The sequence below is a fragment of the Leptopilina boulardi genome, unplaced genomic scaffold, assembly GCF_019393585.1.
Source record: "Leptopilina boulardi isolate dan_hultmark-lab unplaced genomic scaffold, ZJU_Lbou_2.1 LbouV2_368, whole genome shotgun sequence".
Taxonomy (NCBI): domain Eukaryota; kingdom Metazoa; phylum Arthropoda; class Insecta; order Hymenoptera; family Figitidae; genus Leptopilina; species Leptopilina boulardi.
The window spans coordinates 427,626-440,742 of record NW_026137938.1 but is presented as its reverse complement, the minus strand read 5'-3'; the positions used below and the strand labels follow the sequence as shown (position 1 = coordinate 440,742).

Here is a 13,117-nt window from a genome sequence, read left to right as displayed (position 1 = left end):
CGAATTTTTCAAAATTTTTAAACATTTTTTTACTCAAATATTATTTCTAATGTTTCAGTAAAAGAGTTAATTAATAAAAACTTATAAATGGAGTTAATTATAATAATAAACTTGTATTTGGAACTAAAATTTTGATCTTTTTTTTTATCCAATTTTTTGACGTTTAAATATTTTGCAAGAATAATTCTCATTTGAGCTGGAAAATATCCGCATAGTTAAAGATCCATCTTTATTTGGGATTGCACAATGAAATTGTTGTGTACCCTGAATAGTTTTTGCCTTTGTATATCGAAGATTAAGAACTTCGGTTGCTCTTTTGTAATCTTCGATTGAGGAAAATTTGAAATCAATATTTTGGAAACTACTCGAATTTTTAGCCCATTCATATAGTTCCTGTGAAGTTGAAATTTTTTTATCAAATGGCAACTGAAGACTTGCCCGTGCTGCTGCTCGTTTTACGGTACCTCCGACACCATCGCAAGGCCCTTTGCCATGATAACTCGCGAAAAAGTGCCATTCAGCATATATTTTAAAATCCTCTTCATAATAATTAGGCATTTTACCTTGTGACGTCAGAGGCTGATGACGTCGAAGCCTGGAGGGACAACAAACGAAAAAAACAATAAAGAACTGTCAAACAAGTGATTTTGAGGTTAAGTTTTTGAAGTTTTCAACGTTACCAACTGTAGATGGACTATAGTAAAATTATTTGTTGTCCCTCCAGGCTTCCAGCTGATCGGGCAGCCATATTTGAAAGTGAAATACCTAATAAAGATTAACAAAATTTTTGAAATTTTTAAATTGTTGCGGGGCTCTATCCGAAAAATAGTAAATTTTGAATGTATGTATAAATGACAACTTTTAAAATTTGTAATTAAATAACATTGATAGCTGAAGGGAAAACAAACAGACGATACAATGTTATTCTTATGCGGGAAAAAAATTTGTTTTACACTTTTATTAATTTTACTCATATTTTAAACATGGAAAACGGTTGTTGACATATAATAAAATTAAAATGTGTGTTGATAATTAATTTTGTTATATATTTGATTCAATTGCATTGATAAATTCTCTGGATTTGTGATTTAGTATAAATTTTGAGGTTAGGGGTGTTTGTTTACTAAGCTTATTTTACATTTTAACAGCATTCTTAAACAATATCCAGTAGGCATATTATTTAAAAAAAAGATATATTTTAAATTTTAAGTGGGAATTACCGCGGTAGTAAAATATTTCATGTAATAATAAGTGGAAAATCTGAATTGTGAAACTTTACAGGGAATGGTACCTTTTTTCGTTACATAGAGGGGAACTAGAATAGAGAAAAGCAGGGTGAATTAGGTGTCAAAAATATAAATATATATGTCATATTTCGGATGAAGAAAAGGACCTTATAGGTAAAAAAAAGTTTAGGTTATGTTCAGTGATAGTTTTAACTGGATTAATAATTAATTTTTAATTATATAAAATCAAAATCAGTTTCTATTTAAGAGCATTTGAACCTTCGTGACGTCACAAATCATGGAGCATGACACGCAAACTTCTCAGGTATGTGAAAAGCACAATTTTGAATATTTTTTAAAAAAACCTTTTGGAAAATGTTCAGAATAACATAGACTCTGTCTGTTATGTGCGGAAAATTCAAAATTTTGCGTTTAAAACGTTTTTTAAACAATGTTAAGGTCACAAATTATGGCGCATGACACGCAAACTTCTCAGGTATGTGAAAAACACAATTTTGAATATTTTTTAAAAAAACCTTTTGGAAAATGTTCAGAGAAACATAGACTATGTCTGTTATGTGCGAAAAATTCAAAATTTTGCGTTTAAAACGTTTTTTAAACAATGTTTAAGTTGGTTGTCACAAGTAAGGAAAAATACACGAATTGCTTATATGTAGGCATTGTTTAAAAAACGTTTTAAACGCAAAATTTTGAATTTTTCGCACATAACAGACATAGTCTATGTTTCTCTGAACATTTTCCAAAAGGTTTTTTTAAAAAATATTCAAAATTGTGTTTTTCACATACCTGAGAAGTTTGCGTGTCATGCGCCATGATTTGTGACCTTAACATTGTTTAAAAAACGTTTTAAACGCAAAATTTTGAATTTTCCGCAGATAACAGACAGAGTCTATGTTATTCTGAACATTTTCCAAAAGGTTTTTTTAAAAAATATTCAAAATTGTGCTTTTCACATACCTGAGAAGTTTGCGTGTCATGCGCCATGATTTGTGACGTCACGAAGGTTCAAATGCTCTTAATATTTTGGGTATAATGAAGACATTAATATCCTTTGTATTAAAATTTTACCCTCTATGAGTATTTTTAATCTATAAATCGCAAACATAATCTAAATTTTGTTGCCTCTAAATCTATTGTCACGTGGATGGCGTAACATTTTTATTTATTATTATTTATTATCTTTAATAAAAATACTTCAAGAAGTAATAAATTTTAGAAAATTTGAAAAATTTTAAAAAATTAATTTTATTACATAAACAAATATTAATTGAGTTCTAAAATTAATAAAATTGTTAACATCTTTATATTATTGAGTACATTTCTCGGATAAAAAAAATAAGTCCACATTTTTTTCTGGAAAAATTTATTCAAAATGAAATAATAAAAGAGATAAGAATTAATATATTTATTACCTTGCACGAGTATTTCTATTAACTTGACACTAATAAGCTTCTTTTAAAAAGTAAAAAGGACTGTTTTGTGAGTAATTTAAAATAAAATAAAAAGTTTGCGTATATATATATCACTATAGGACTTATTTGCAACGCTTTTTCTTTATGTATATCTCTGCACTGAGGCATCCTTATGGGTGTTTGACCACTTTTCAAACATTGTATACCAAGGAAATGAAGTCTAAGAGACGTGAAATAAGTATGCGAAGAATTCTGAATACTTTTTTTTATGTCTTGTAAAGGAATGATCTTCCAAGTCCACTGCGCTTAGGAAGAAAAAAAATCTCTAAGTTCTTCTCCGTAACCATCCACGAGACGTTTAAGCTTAAACCTATGAATAGAAACCTCCTAATAGAGGTTGGAACGTAGGAGAATAGGTGGTGTAAATGTCGGTAATATTCCTGAGCAAATCCTGCGTATGTAGGCTTGTTTTACGTTATTGAGTATAAGTGAAGTAAAGTGGGTGAGCAAGTAACTGCGAACAACTTGGTATTAAGACTAAACTAACTTTCAGTCTCGTTTGCTCGTCTCTCTTACTTTTACCGTGGGAGTAGATCTACATAGCACACGCAACCCTAAACCCATTGTTTATGGAACTCAGTGCACTGCGTACTTTACTAACTACCCTTCATGTTTCGCAACCACATAAACTTTCAAAGAAATCGACAGTTTTATTTTCTTTTCCTCTAAATTGTACTGCGCGCACATAATGCTTTTCTAGCATTAGTCACTATTGCGTTCTTAAAATAGATAAATTTAACGTTTACGAGATACATCATTTTTCTTTCTTTCTTCTTTCTTCAAATATTATCATTATCATTATTAATAATCCAGACATTTTTTTTACTTATTTAAAAGGGATAGTTTAACAATTGCATTCTCAATTTTTAGGTAAGGAGGAAAAAACTAAAAACTTGGGTGTATACTTTGTTTTAAAATAAGTACTACCAGATTTTTCCCACTTGGAAAGATTCCCCGGAAAGTGCCCCCTGGAGGTTCTATCAGAATTCCGCCGGAACTTCCAACGTAATTTCGTCGGAATTCCAAAGAATTTACGATAGGATTCCGACGGAGTTCCGTCGAAATTTTGGAACTCCGATGAAATTCCGGCGGAATTCTGATAAAACCTCCAGGGGGCACTTTCCGGGGAATCTTTCCAAGTGGGTTAAGATTATTCACAGTACCTCAAGGTACTTTAGAATATTTCATAATTTAAGATAATTCAGATGATTATACTCTAGATAATGTAATTTTTATAAACCTTTTTTTTAAGTTTAATTCTTATAAGTTGAATTCTTAATGACAAATTTTTTATAAACCTTTTTTCAAGAATAGTGGAATCTCGGTTTAAAAAATTTTTCTAAGTTGAATTTTTAATGACAAATTTTTTATAAACCTTTTTTCAAGAAGATCAGTAGAATCCTGGCTTAAACAATTTTTTTAAGTTTAATTCTTGATTACAAATTTTTTATAAACCTTTTTTCAGGAAGAATATTACAGAGTGGTCACATGTCAGTAAAGTTAGGGAAAAAATTTTTTGTCAATGAAGTAAGGGGAATGTCAGGGAAAAAAATTTTTTGTCAGGAAGATTATAGAAATTGAGACCGCCATATCTATTACAAAAAGACACTTAGCCAGTAAGCACCATACAGTACACGAATAGTTTCTCTAGAAGACGATTTTGATTGGTTGGTTATATTTCGAACATGAATAACGAGCCATGATAAATATTCTGTAGTTGTTTACATTCAAATAAATTTTTTTTATATTTTCTTTGCTCTGAACAAAAAAAATTGTTGTTAGGGAAATTTGTTGTAATGTCAGTAAAATGTCAGGAAAATGTCAGAAAAATTGATAAACTCAATCTTGTGACCACCTTGTAGTAGAATCGCGGCTTAAACAATTTTTTTAAGTTGAATTTTTAATGACAAATTTTTTATAAACCTTTTTTCAAGAAGAATAGTAGAATCCCGGCTTAAACAATTTTTTTAAGCAGAATTTTTAATGACAAATTTTTTATAAACCTTTTTTCATATGTTCACAGAAAAAACCTGAATTCAAATTGAGTATAGATTCTATACTCAATTTGATTCGCAACAAAAATGAAACTGGTTGTCTCATTTCGAGTTCTAAGGTAAAAGTATCAAAATGAAACAGGCAAGTTTCATTTTGAGAAAAAGAAAAATGGAAAAATATTGTGAAATAACGAATAATTTTGCACAAAAACATGAAATATAATAATTACAAAGAAGTAAATAACACGCTAGACTTAATATATTTGATTAAAAATTGCTTGTAATCGCGTAATAAAATAATAAAGGAAATATGTTTTTAGGTTATAAAAATGAAAACATGTGTTTTGACAACAGGAACGGTACTGCCAACTTAAATAATAGCGGTAAATTTAAAAACTTATGAAATTAATTATTATCTACGTAAATAATAATAAATAATTTTTATTTAAAAACTTCTAAATATTCGTACTGGTCAAAATAATCTTTCTGGTGTTGTTGAAATATTAGAAACAATAATTGAAATACAAAATTACTCTGCTTATGATGCCAACTTAGAAATCTGAAATTCCAGCCAATATCATTTTGAATAACATGAAGTTTGTCCCATACTCATTTCGATACCCAAAAGAAAATGAGTTGCAACAAAAATGAGTCCAAGTTTTTTCTGTGTTGTTATCTGAAGTTTTGTCCATGCGAAATTAAAATACTTATTTTTTAGTTCTGAATGATATTGAGGATTAGAATTTGATATTATCAAGGTTTATGTAGATTTAATGTGGGTTCAAGACAGGTTCAATAATAGTTAAAATCAGGGTCAATATAGATTTAATGTGGGTTCAAAGTAGGTTCAAAACAGGTTAAATATACTTTCAAAGTTAAAAATTTATAAATAAATAAGTCTAATATTAAAAAAAAACAATTCTGAATTTAAAAATAAATATCAATGAATTAAATTTATTTTCCGTTTTGTTACAGGCAACAGATTGATATCGGGAGATTACATCCTATAAACGAGATTTATTCCTCCAAATGCGCGAAGGAAAAATGAAACGATAAAAACTGCAAGAATTCCGTAAATAAGGGTCAGCTATGATCAGCATGGAGCTGCCGGCACATTCACAGCAACATGGTGCCCTTCATCTGGTTAGCGTAAACACAGGTGACTCTACCGGAAATGCCCTTAATACAATTCATACACATTCCCAAGACTCGCTGTCTCTTCACCTTCATAATCATGGATCTTCAACCCCAGGAGGTATACATGAAGAATCAAAGAAAAAACGTATGTTTTTTTAAAAAAAAAACATAAGTGTCTTTCTTTTCTCATTCGTTAGATTTTTTTCACATACATTATTGATTACAATTTAAATTTAATAACCAACTTGAAAGCTTGTTTGCTTTTATGATGATTATATAATTTATTTAAATAAATATAGGAGAGAGTTGGGCGTGACTAATTAATAAGTTTTTTGATTCTGAAAATTTTATTTAGAACGGATACACTGTAAACTCGATGGTATCATTTTGGAATGCAACGTTTTGATTCGATATAAGGTATCAAAGTATAACTGTCATGGCTGGCATGCTCTTATTGACAAGTTTATTAATTAATTTATTCACTGCACTGAATATTAAGATATTAAAAATACTTTTATTATGAATTTTAAGAAAGAGAGAAGCGAAAACATATAAATTGCGAGCAATTTAATAAGAAAAAATTTATTTCGAAATAAAATTAAATACACTAACCTTTATTTATGTTTATCACATAAGATTTAGGTTAAGTTCACAATCACAACACTTGAAAATTTTTAATTATTTTTATAGTTCAAATAATTATCAATAATTTATTTATTATAAATGAACAAAATTTAATCAATGCACGCTTGATAAATATTTCTAATGCGTTGTCAATTAATGCAATTAATAATTTCCTATTACACAATATTATAATCGACATATATGACATTTGTAAACAAACAGGGTTGGGAAACAAGAGCCCAAAATATGTTCGTCCAAAGCAGAGTTGGGTAGGATTGAAATTATGTCCAACAAAAATTTTCAAAAAGTGTATGCATTTTCCAAATTCTCGCTATGAGCGCTCAGTTATCACGAAAAGGTTGTCAACCTGTTTATAAAAGTATAGATTAGTTTCATTGATTGAAACATTAAATGTATTTCATTTTATTTCGCAATAAATTTTTTCTTATTTAATTGCTCGCAATTTATAAGTTTTCGCTTCTCTCTTTCTTAAAATTCATAATAAAAGTATTTTTAATATCTGAATATTCAGTGCAGTGAATAAATTAATTAATAAACTTGTCAATAAGTGCATGCCAGCCATGACAGTTATAGTTTGATAACAATTCAGGTATCAAAAAATGATCCCATATTCTGGATCATTTCTTGAAAATGATCCAAATATTTGGATCAATTTGATACCTTATATTGATTCAAAACGTTGCATGAGTTGATCTTAATTCTTGTATCAATTTGATACACACAAGGAAACTGTGTATTGAAAAATCGATAAAAACGACTTTTTAGCTACAATTTGGTAATTTCAATAACTTTTGTATCATTTCATTGTTGTTTCAACTTTAAATTACCATAGTATTATGAAATTTAAAAGTAAAAGTTAAAAAGTTTAGTCAATTTTAAGAAAAACCTTCCTCTCTTATATATAAAAAATTTTAATTTAAAAGTTAATTATATGTATATGCCGATTTAAAACATGAAAATAACTTTTTATATTGAATAATAATTTGAATTAAAAATTTAAACACAAATATTACATTTTTTCTATTTTTTTATCGGTTGTTATATGTTTTCAACTTTTACGATCAACGATTAAACAATTTTTTTTTTTGATACACAAAATTATAAAAACTTTTATTTAAAAAAAAAATGCTTTTTTTAGATGATGGAGGACATGGAATGAATCAAGATGGTGAGTTTTGCTTATTAATCTTTTTACATTTAATTATTTTATAAAAATGTACAATATATAAAACATAATGTAAATGGAAAGTTAACGATTGAATCATTAAGAGGTCAATATTGAAAGTCAGTAATAAAAAGATTGGTGTGATAATCCCAACCATTATTGTTGCAATTCGGCTACGGCTTTGAACATGTAGCACAAACATCTTCATATATCTCCAAAATGAAATTAACTACAGTGGAGACTAAAGATAGTTAAAACAATTTTTCTTTAACTGCCGTTGTAAAAAAAAGTGATTCTTTAAAATTAAAATTTATTAAAATGATATTAAAAGCTCAAGAGATAAAATGATATAGTATAGTCGTCACTAAAAATTGTGTTCAAATAATAATTAAATATTATTTAAAATTTTTAAATTAAAATTCGGCTAAAAGCAAATTTGAAGTCATAAAATTTTGTAAAATGAAAATTCAAACAAATTAATTTTAGAGTTTATTAATGCGTATCGTTATTAATATTTTTCCAAAGGAGTTCAAATAGCAAAAATTATTTTTTAGACGTTATTAATTTTTTAATTCTAAATTTTTTTTTGAAAGTGTATTTTTATGGTTTTTTCGACAAGGGGTTTTTATTAATGACCGTTAAACAAAAATTGTGTTAAATTTTAATAAAAACTTATATACATTCACTGGAAGCCTTCCATTTAATATTTTGGTTGATTTTAACTACTCTACTTTTTCAAATATATTACAATTTGTTAAATGAAAGGCGAGCACTATAAATTATCCACGCGTTTTTTCAGGAAGTCAGTATACTTTCGACAGATCAATGAGTCTGTGTCTTTTATCGTTTAAAATTTTGTACAAAACAAGAATTGAGTCGTTTACGATTCGATACTTTACAAACTAAAATTCCAAGTTATCAAAGTATACTTATAATTTTTTTTCATTATTATAATTAAGCTTAATCTATAACTGAAATTCTGAAATTAATTTAAATGTAAAATGATAAAATAAGTTATTTTAATAAAAGACCCAAACTAGCAACACTTGATTTTGATTCACGAACTAATTTTATATCTTTTCAATAACCGTTAACTTTAAGCAATAAAATCAAAAACGTTACGGTGTAATTTAGTTTCTCACTAGTTTGACTAGACGATTTCCGGTAATAGAACACCAGACAATTTTTTTGTATCGTTGGTATTATCAACCGAATTTAATTATAACACCTCAAAATTCTTAAAAATTCCCAGTCATAAAAAAAAAAAAATAAATTAATATAAAATTATCATAAAAATAATTATCATTACGTTTCAATTTGATGTTCAATCATAGTTTTGATAAGTATTCCGAAAGATTGCAAATTTCCGAGCCAATTAGTTTCTATCTGAATCTTAATTAGTATGTAACTCATCAAATAATGTTTTCCAAATCAATTTGTTTCATTCCGAAGGTGTAATTTAATTTTTTAGAATACAATTATTTTATTTTGAATTAATCTGAATAAACAAATACGTCCGAGACTTGTTTTAATAATAATAATAATAATGATAATTATAATAGAAGTCTCTGGAGTCCAATTCTTATTCCCAATAAAAGAAATTTGGATCTCAAGAAAATTTCCCAAAGAAAAAAACACCGTTTCATGGCAGGTGAACAAATTTAATTTCTAACACCTGGCAACAACCTCAAAGCAAATTAACAACCAGTATTTCTTAACGATATCTAAAGTGCAAGTTTCCACTTCAGCAATAAATATAAAGAATATTTCGTTTTTTAAAACTCAATCATTTTTTAAATTATTTATTTGAAAATCTTAATACTAAAACGATTAAATTAATCTCCTTTTCTTAAAGTAAAGTTGTCTCTAGTTTTATTTTCAAAAAAGTAAGTTTTGTCAATCATGATTCATGTTTTTAATCTGAAACTGTAGTTCAATCGACTATACATATAATTTAAATGAAAAATTTTACAAAATTGTTATTTAAACGAATTTTCATTTTAGAGAATTTTTATTTCATCGAATATGAATTTGCGGAAATTATAATTTGCTCGAATTTTCATTACAGAAGTCATTTAAAAAAAATTTATTTTACAGAAAGAATTCTTTTCTAGCCAAATTTACATATGTTCAAATTTACATTTTACAGAATTCTTAAAACATCGAATTTTTATTAGGTAAATTAAAAATTCAACGTTTTAAGAATTCTGTAATTTGGTTAAATGCAATTTCGATTACCGTCAATTCGGTTTAGATTTCAACTTTAAAGACTTGTAACTGTTTTATATATGGAAAAATTGACTTCAATTTTTTTTCTTGTTCTTGGTGAGCACTTTAAAGGATCAAAGAGTTGTTGTAATCGGAGCTGGAATTTCGAGCAAAAAAAAATCGTTTTTATCAAAATAACAAAATGGTGCTATTAAGAAAAAAGCGCAGAAAACCATTGAAAAACGTGTTTTAAGTTAAAGAAGTTATTGTCCATTGCTCTAAAATACCGAGAGCATCAACGCTATACCCAAAAACTAAATTTTGTTCTTAATAACCCCAGTGTTTCAAATAGCCCCGTTGATGATAAATATTAATTTTAAGAAATTAAAATTCGAATAAACGTAAATTCGAGGTCATAAAATTCTAACAAATTAATTTTAGAGAAAAATTAAACATAACCCAGATAACACGTAAGTTTGCAGCAACCTTGCGACAAGCTTGCCGCGCAATATTGTCGAATTTGCACCGCAAGCTTCAAATGTCCCACATGACTGAAAGCTAATATGATAAGCTTACCGATAGATTGCAGTGTAAGGTTACTGCAAGATTGCACAATAAAATTATCGCAAGATTACTCAGTAAGTTTGCACGGTAAGCTATAGTAGTAAGGTTGATGAAAGGTTGCCAAATAACCTTGCATTGAACCTAAAATTTTTTTTTTACATGTTTCGTTTAATTTATATAATTTTATTAGGTTAGATTTTTTTTAGGTCTAAAGCAAGGTTATTTGGCAACCTTGCACCAACCTTGCTACAAGCTTACCGTGCAAGCTTACTGAGCAATCTTGCGACAACCTTATTATGCAATCTTTTGGTAAGCTTATCATGCAAGATTTCGGTCACGTGGGACATTTAAAGCTTGCAGTAAACTTGCGGCAAGTTTGGCAATATTGCGTAGCAAGCTTACCGCAAGGTTGCTCCAATCTTATACGTGCTATCTGGAAACAGGCATTTGAGCTCGAATTGTCAAAAAAAATAACTCTACATCGTGTATATTATATAAGCTATGGTTTTTACTTTGCGAAAGTAGCAAATTTCTTCTATATCACACTGCTTGGAATAGATACAATTTAAAATGTAAAAAAAAGTTTGATGTACTAAATTGTTGATGGGTAGAAAAAGTTTTTTTTTCTTGATTTTCTCCATTCGGCCAAGATTGCATTTATCTTGACATCGAATTTAATCTCCGAGATTATTCATTTTATTCGGCTTTTTTGTAATATAACATGTATATATGATAGTTTCTTTGAAAGCGCCCTCAATATTTAATCCGATGCGCATAATAACTATTGGCCACAGAATCGCAGGCGCAGCTGTATATAGAAACGTAGCGCAGAACTTCAATGACCACAATTGCGGTATAAAGATAATAGGATGGCACGCTGTCTTACAAATGATTTTTGGGTAAAAAAAAGCACGTGTTTCTTTTGTTCTCATTTTAAAGGGGAAATATTTTTAAAATGTTATTTTCAAAAAATTTTTTCTACAATAGATATAATTTGAGGTATGCATAAATTTACCATAAAAATTAATTGTCAGAATTTTATTAGATATAATTATGTTTCAGACAAATTTTCATTTTTCAATTAACATTTAACGAAATTTCTTTGTGAACGAATTTTTATCAAATTTTTATTTGACGGAATTTATATTTTAAAGAAACTCTTTTTAAGCTCAGTTCTTAAAATTGCAGCAATATTGCCAACATTGCCTCAATATTTTCATAATTTTTGTTAAATTTTTGCAATTTTAGAATACTGCGACAATGTTGCCAATATTGTTGCAAGTTTAGATGCTGTGTGGTTAATTTCAAAATTCGAGCCGAAATGTCTCGGTCGATTTTTTATCGGACATTTGCAATTTCGGACAAATGGAAATTCGGCGTTTTAAGAATTCTATATCAAATAACAATTTGTTAAAATAAATATTTGGTGAATTGGAAATTTAGACATTATTAAAAATTTGAATCGCTTAAAATTCTTTACTATGAAAATTCTGCTAAATTAATATTCGGTTAAATTATAATTTTTTAAATAAAAAGTCGGGTAAGAGAAATTCGGCCCGATAATTTTAATTTCTATTTTTATAAAGTAAAAAAAAATATCTAAGAAACTTTTTGTGTTCATTTATAATTTTGTATTTATACAAAATCTAATTATACATCCAATAAAATAATGTAAAAATTCGTATATCATCGACAAATAATTGAATATTCAGTTAGAAATAAATTCTATAACATGCGATTTAAAAGTATATACAAAGATTAAATTTCTGAAGCGCTCCAATATATACAAATGCCTCCTCAAACGGAAATAGTGTCGCTTCCTAATAACTTCTCATACCTTGACCGAGAAAGGCCATGATCGTAAAAAGTAACAGGAATAACAGGCAACAAACATAAAAAGAGCAAATAATACTTTGAGGCGCAATTATATTTATGAACCAGAGCCGCGACAATAACGGAAAGTAATAAAAATTGGCACTACCATGTTTTACTCTAAACTCTTATAAGAATAGAACTTACAGATTGTATACATCTCTAACATAATCAATTTCTTTATTATGAAAAAGCTCTAAAATTTTAACTAAATTTAAACATTTTTTAAATCCTAAAAATTTTCTTTTTAAAATAAAGAAAATATTTAAATTTTTAAAATATGTTTATATTATTACATCCAAATGTAGCATGTGTTTATAATGTTCTAAGTCAGAAAGTAAAATCTCTATTCAAATTAAAAAAAATTGGGGTAATGTACTATTTGGATATTATTTTATTATGGGAGAAACGGTAACGATGGATTGCATATTAATTTTCTGAAAAATTACTTTAGAAATTATACAGATTTATTTAGAATTAATAATTATAATAATATCTATCCCGGCAAGAAGGCTGGAATTAAAAAGAATTTAAAAAAATCAAATCCATTTAATACCTGATTTTTTGTTATTTCGTAAGTCTATGTAAGGAATTGACAGCACTAAACTTGAATATCCCTTTTAATTACGTTATCGTAAAAGGTGCAATATGAAATAGAATATAAATAGAATATATTTGAACAAAAAACGTTTTATTAATAATTTATTTATTGAAAAAAATCTGAGTTATTTTTTTATTCATAATCTACGTTATACCCATTAAAAAGTGAAGGCGACTATTTTATATTCAACGCATAACCTAAAAAAATTTTGA

General features: G+C 27.5%; 1 protein-coding gene across 4 annotated transcripts in view; it reads left to right on the top strand.

The window, feature by feature from the left end:
• LOC127287260 (paired box protein Pax-5) overlaps window positions 1–13,117 on the top strand; it is a 185,608-nt gene that overhangs the window by 26,082 nt on the left and 146,409 nt on the right. For all 4 annotated transcript variants that reach the window (XM_051314096.1, XM_051314095.1, XM_051314094.1 and 1 more), the window contains exons 2-3: window positions 5,689–5,968; window positions 7,634–7,663. In XM_051314096.1, coding sequence (XP_051170053.1) covers window positions 5,803–5,968; window positions 7,634–7,663 — 196 coding nt within the window. In that variant the 5' untranslated portion in view covers window positions 5,689–5,802. The remainder of the gene's footprint in view (window positions 1–5,688; window positions 5,969–7,633; window positions 7,664–13,117) is intronic.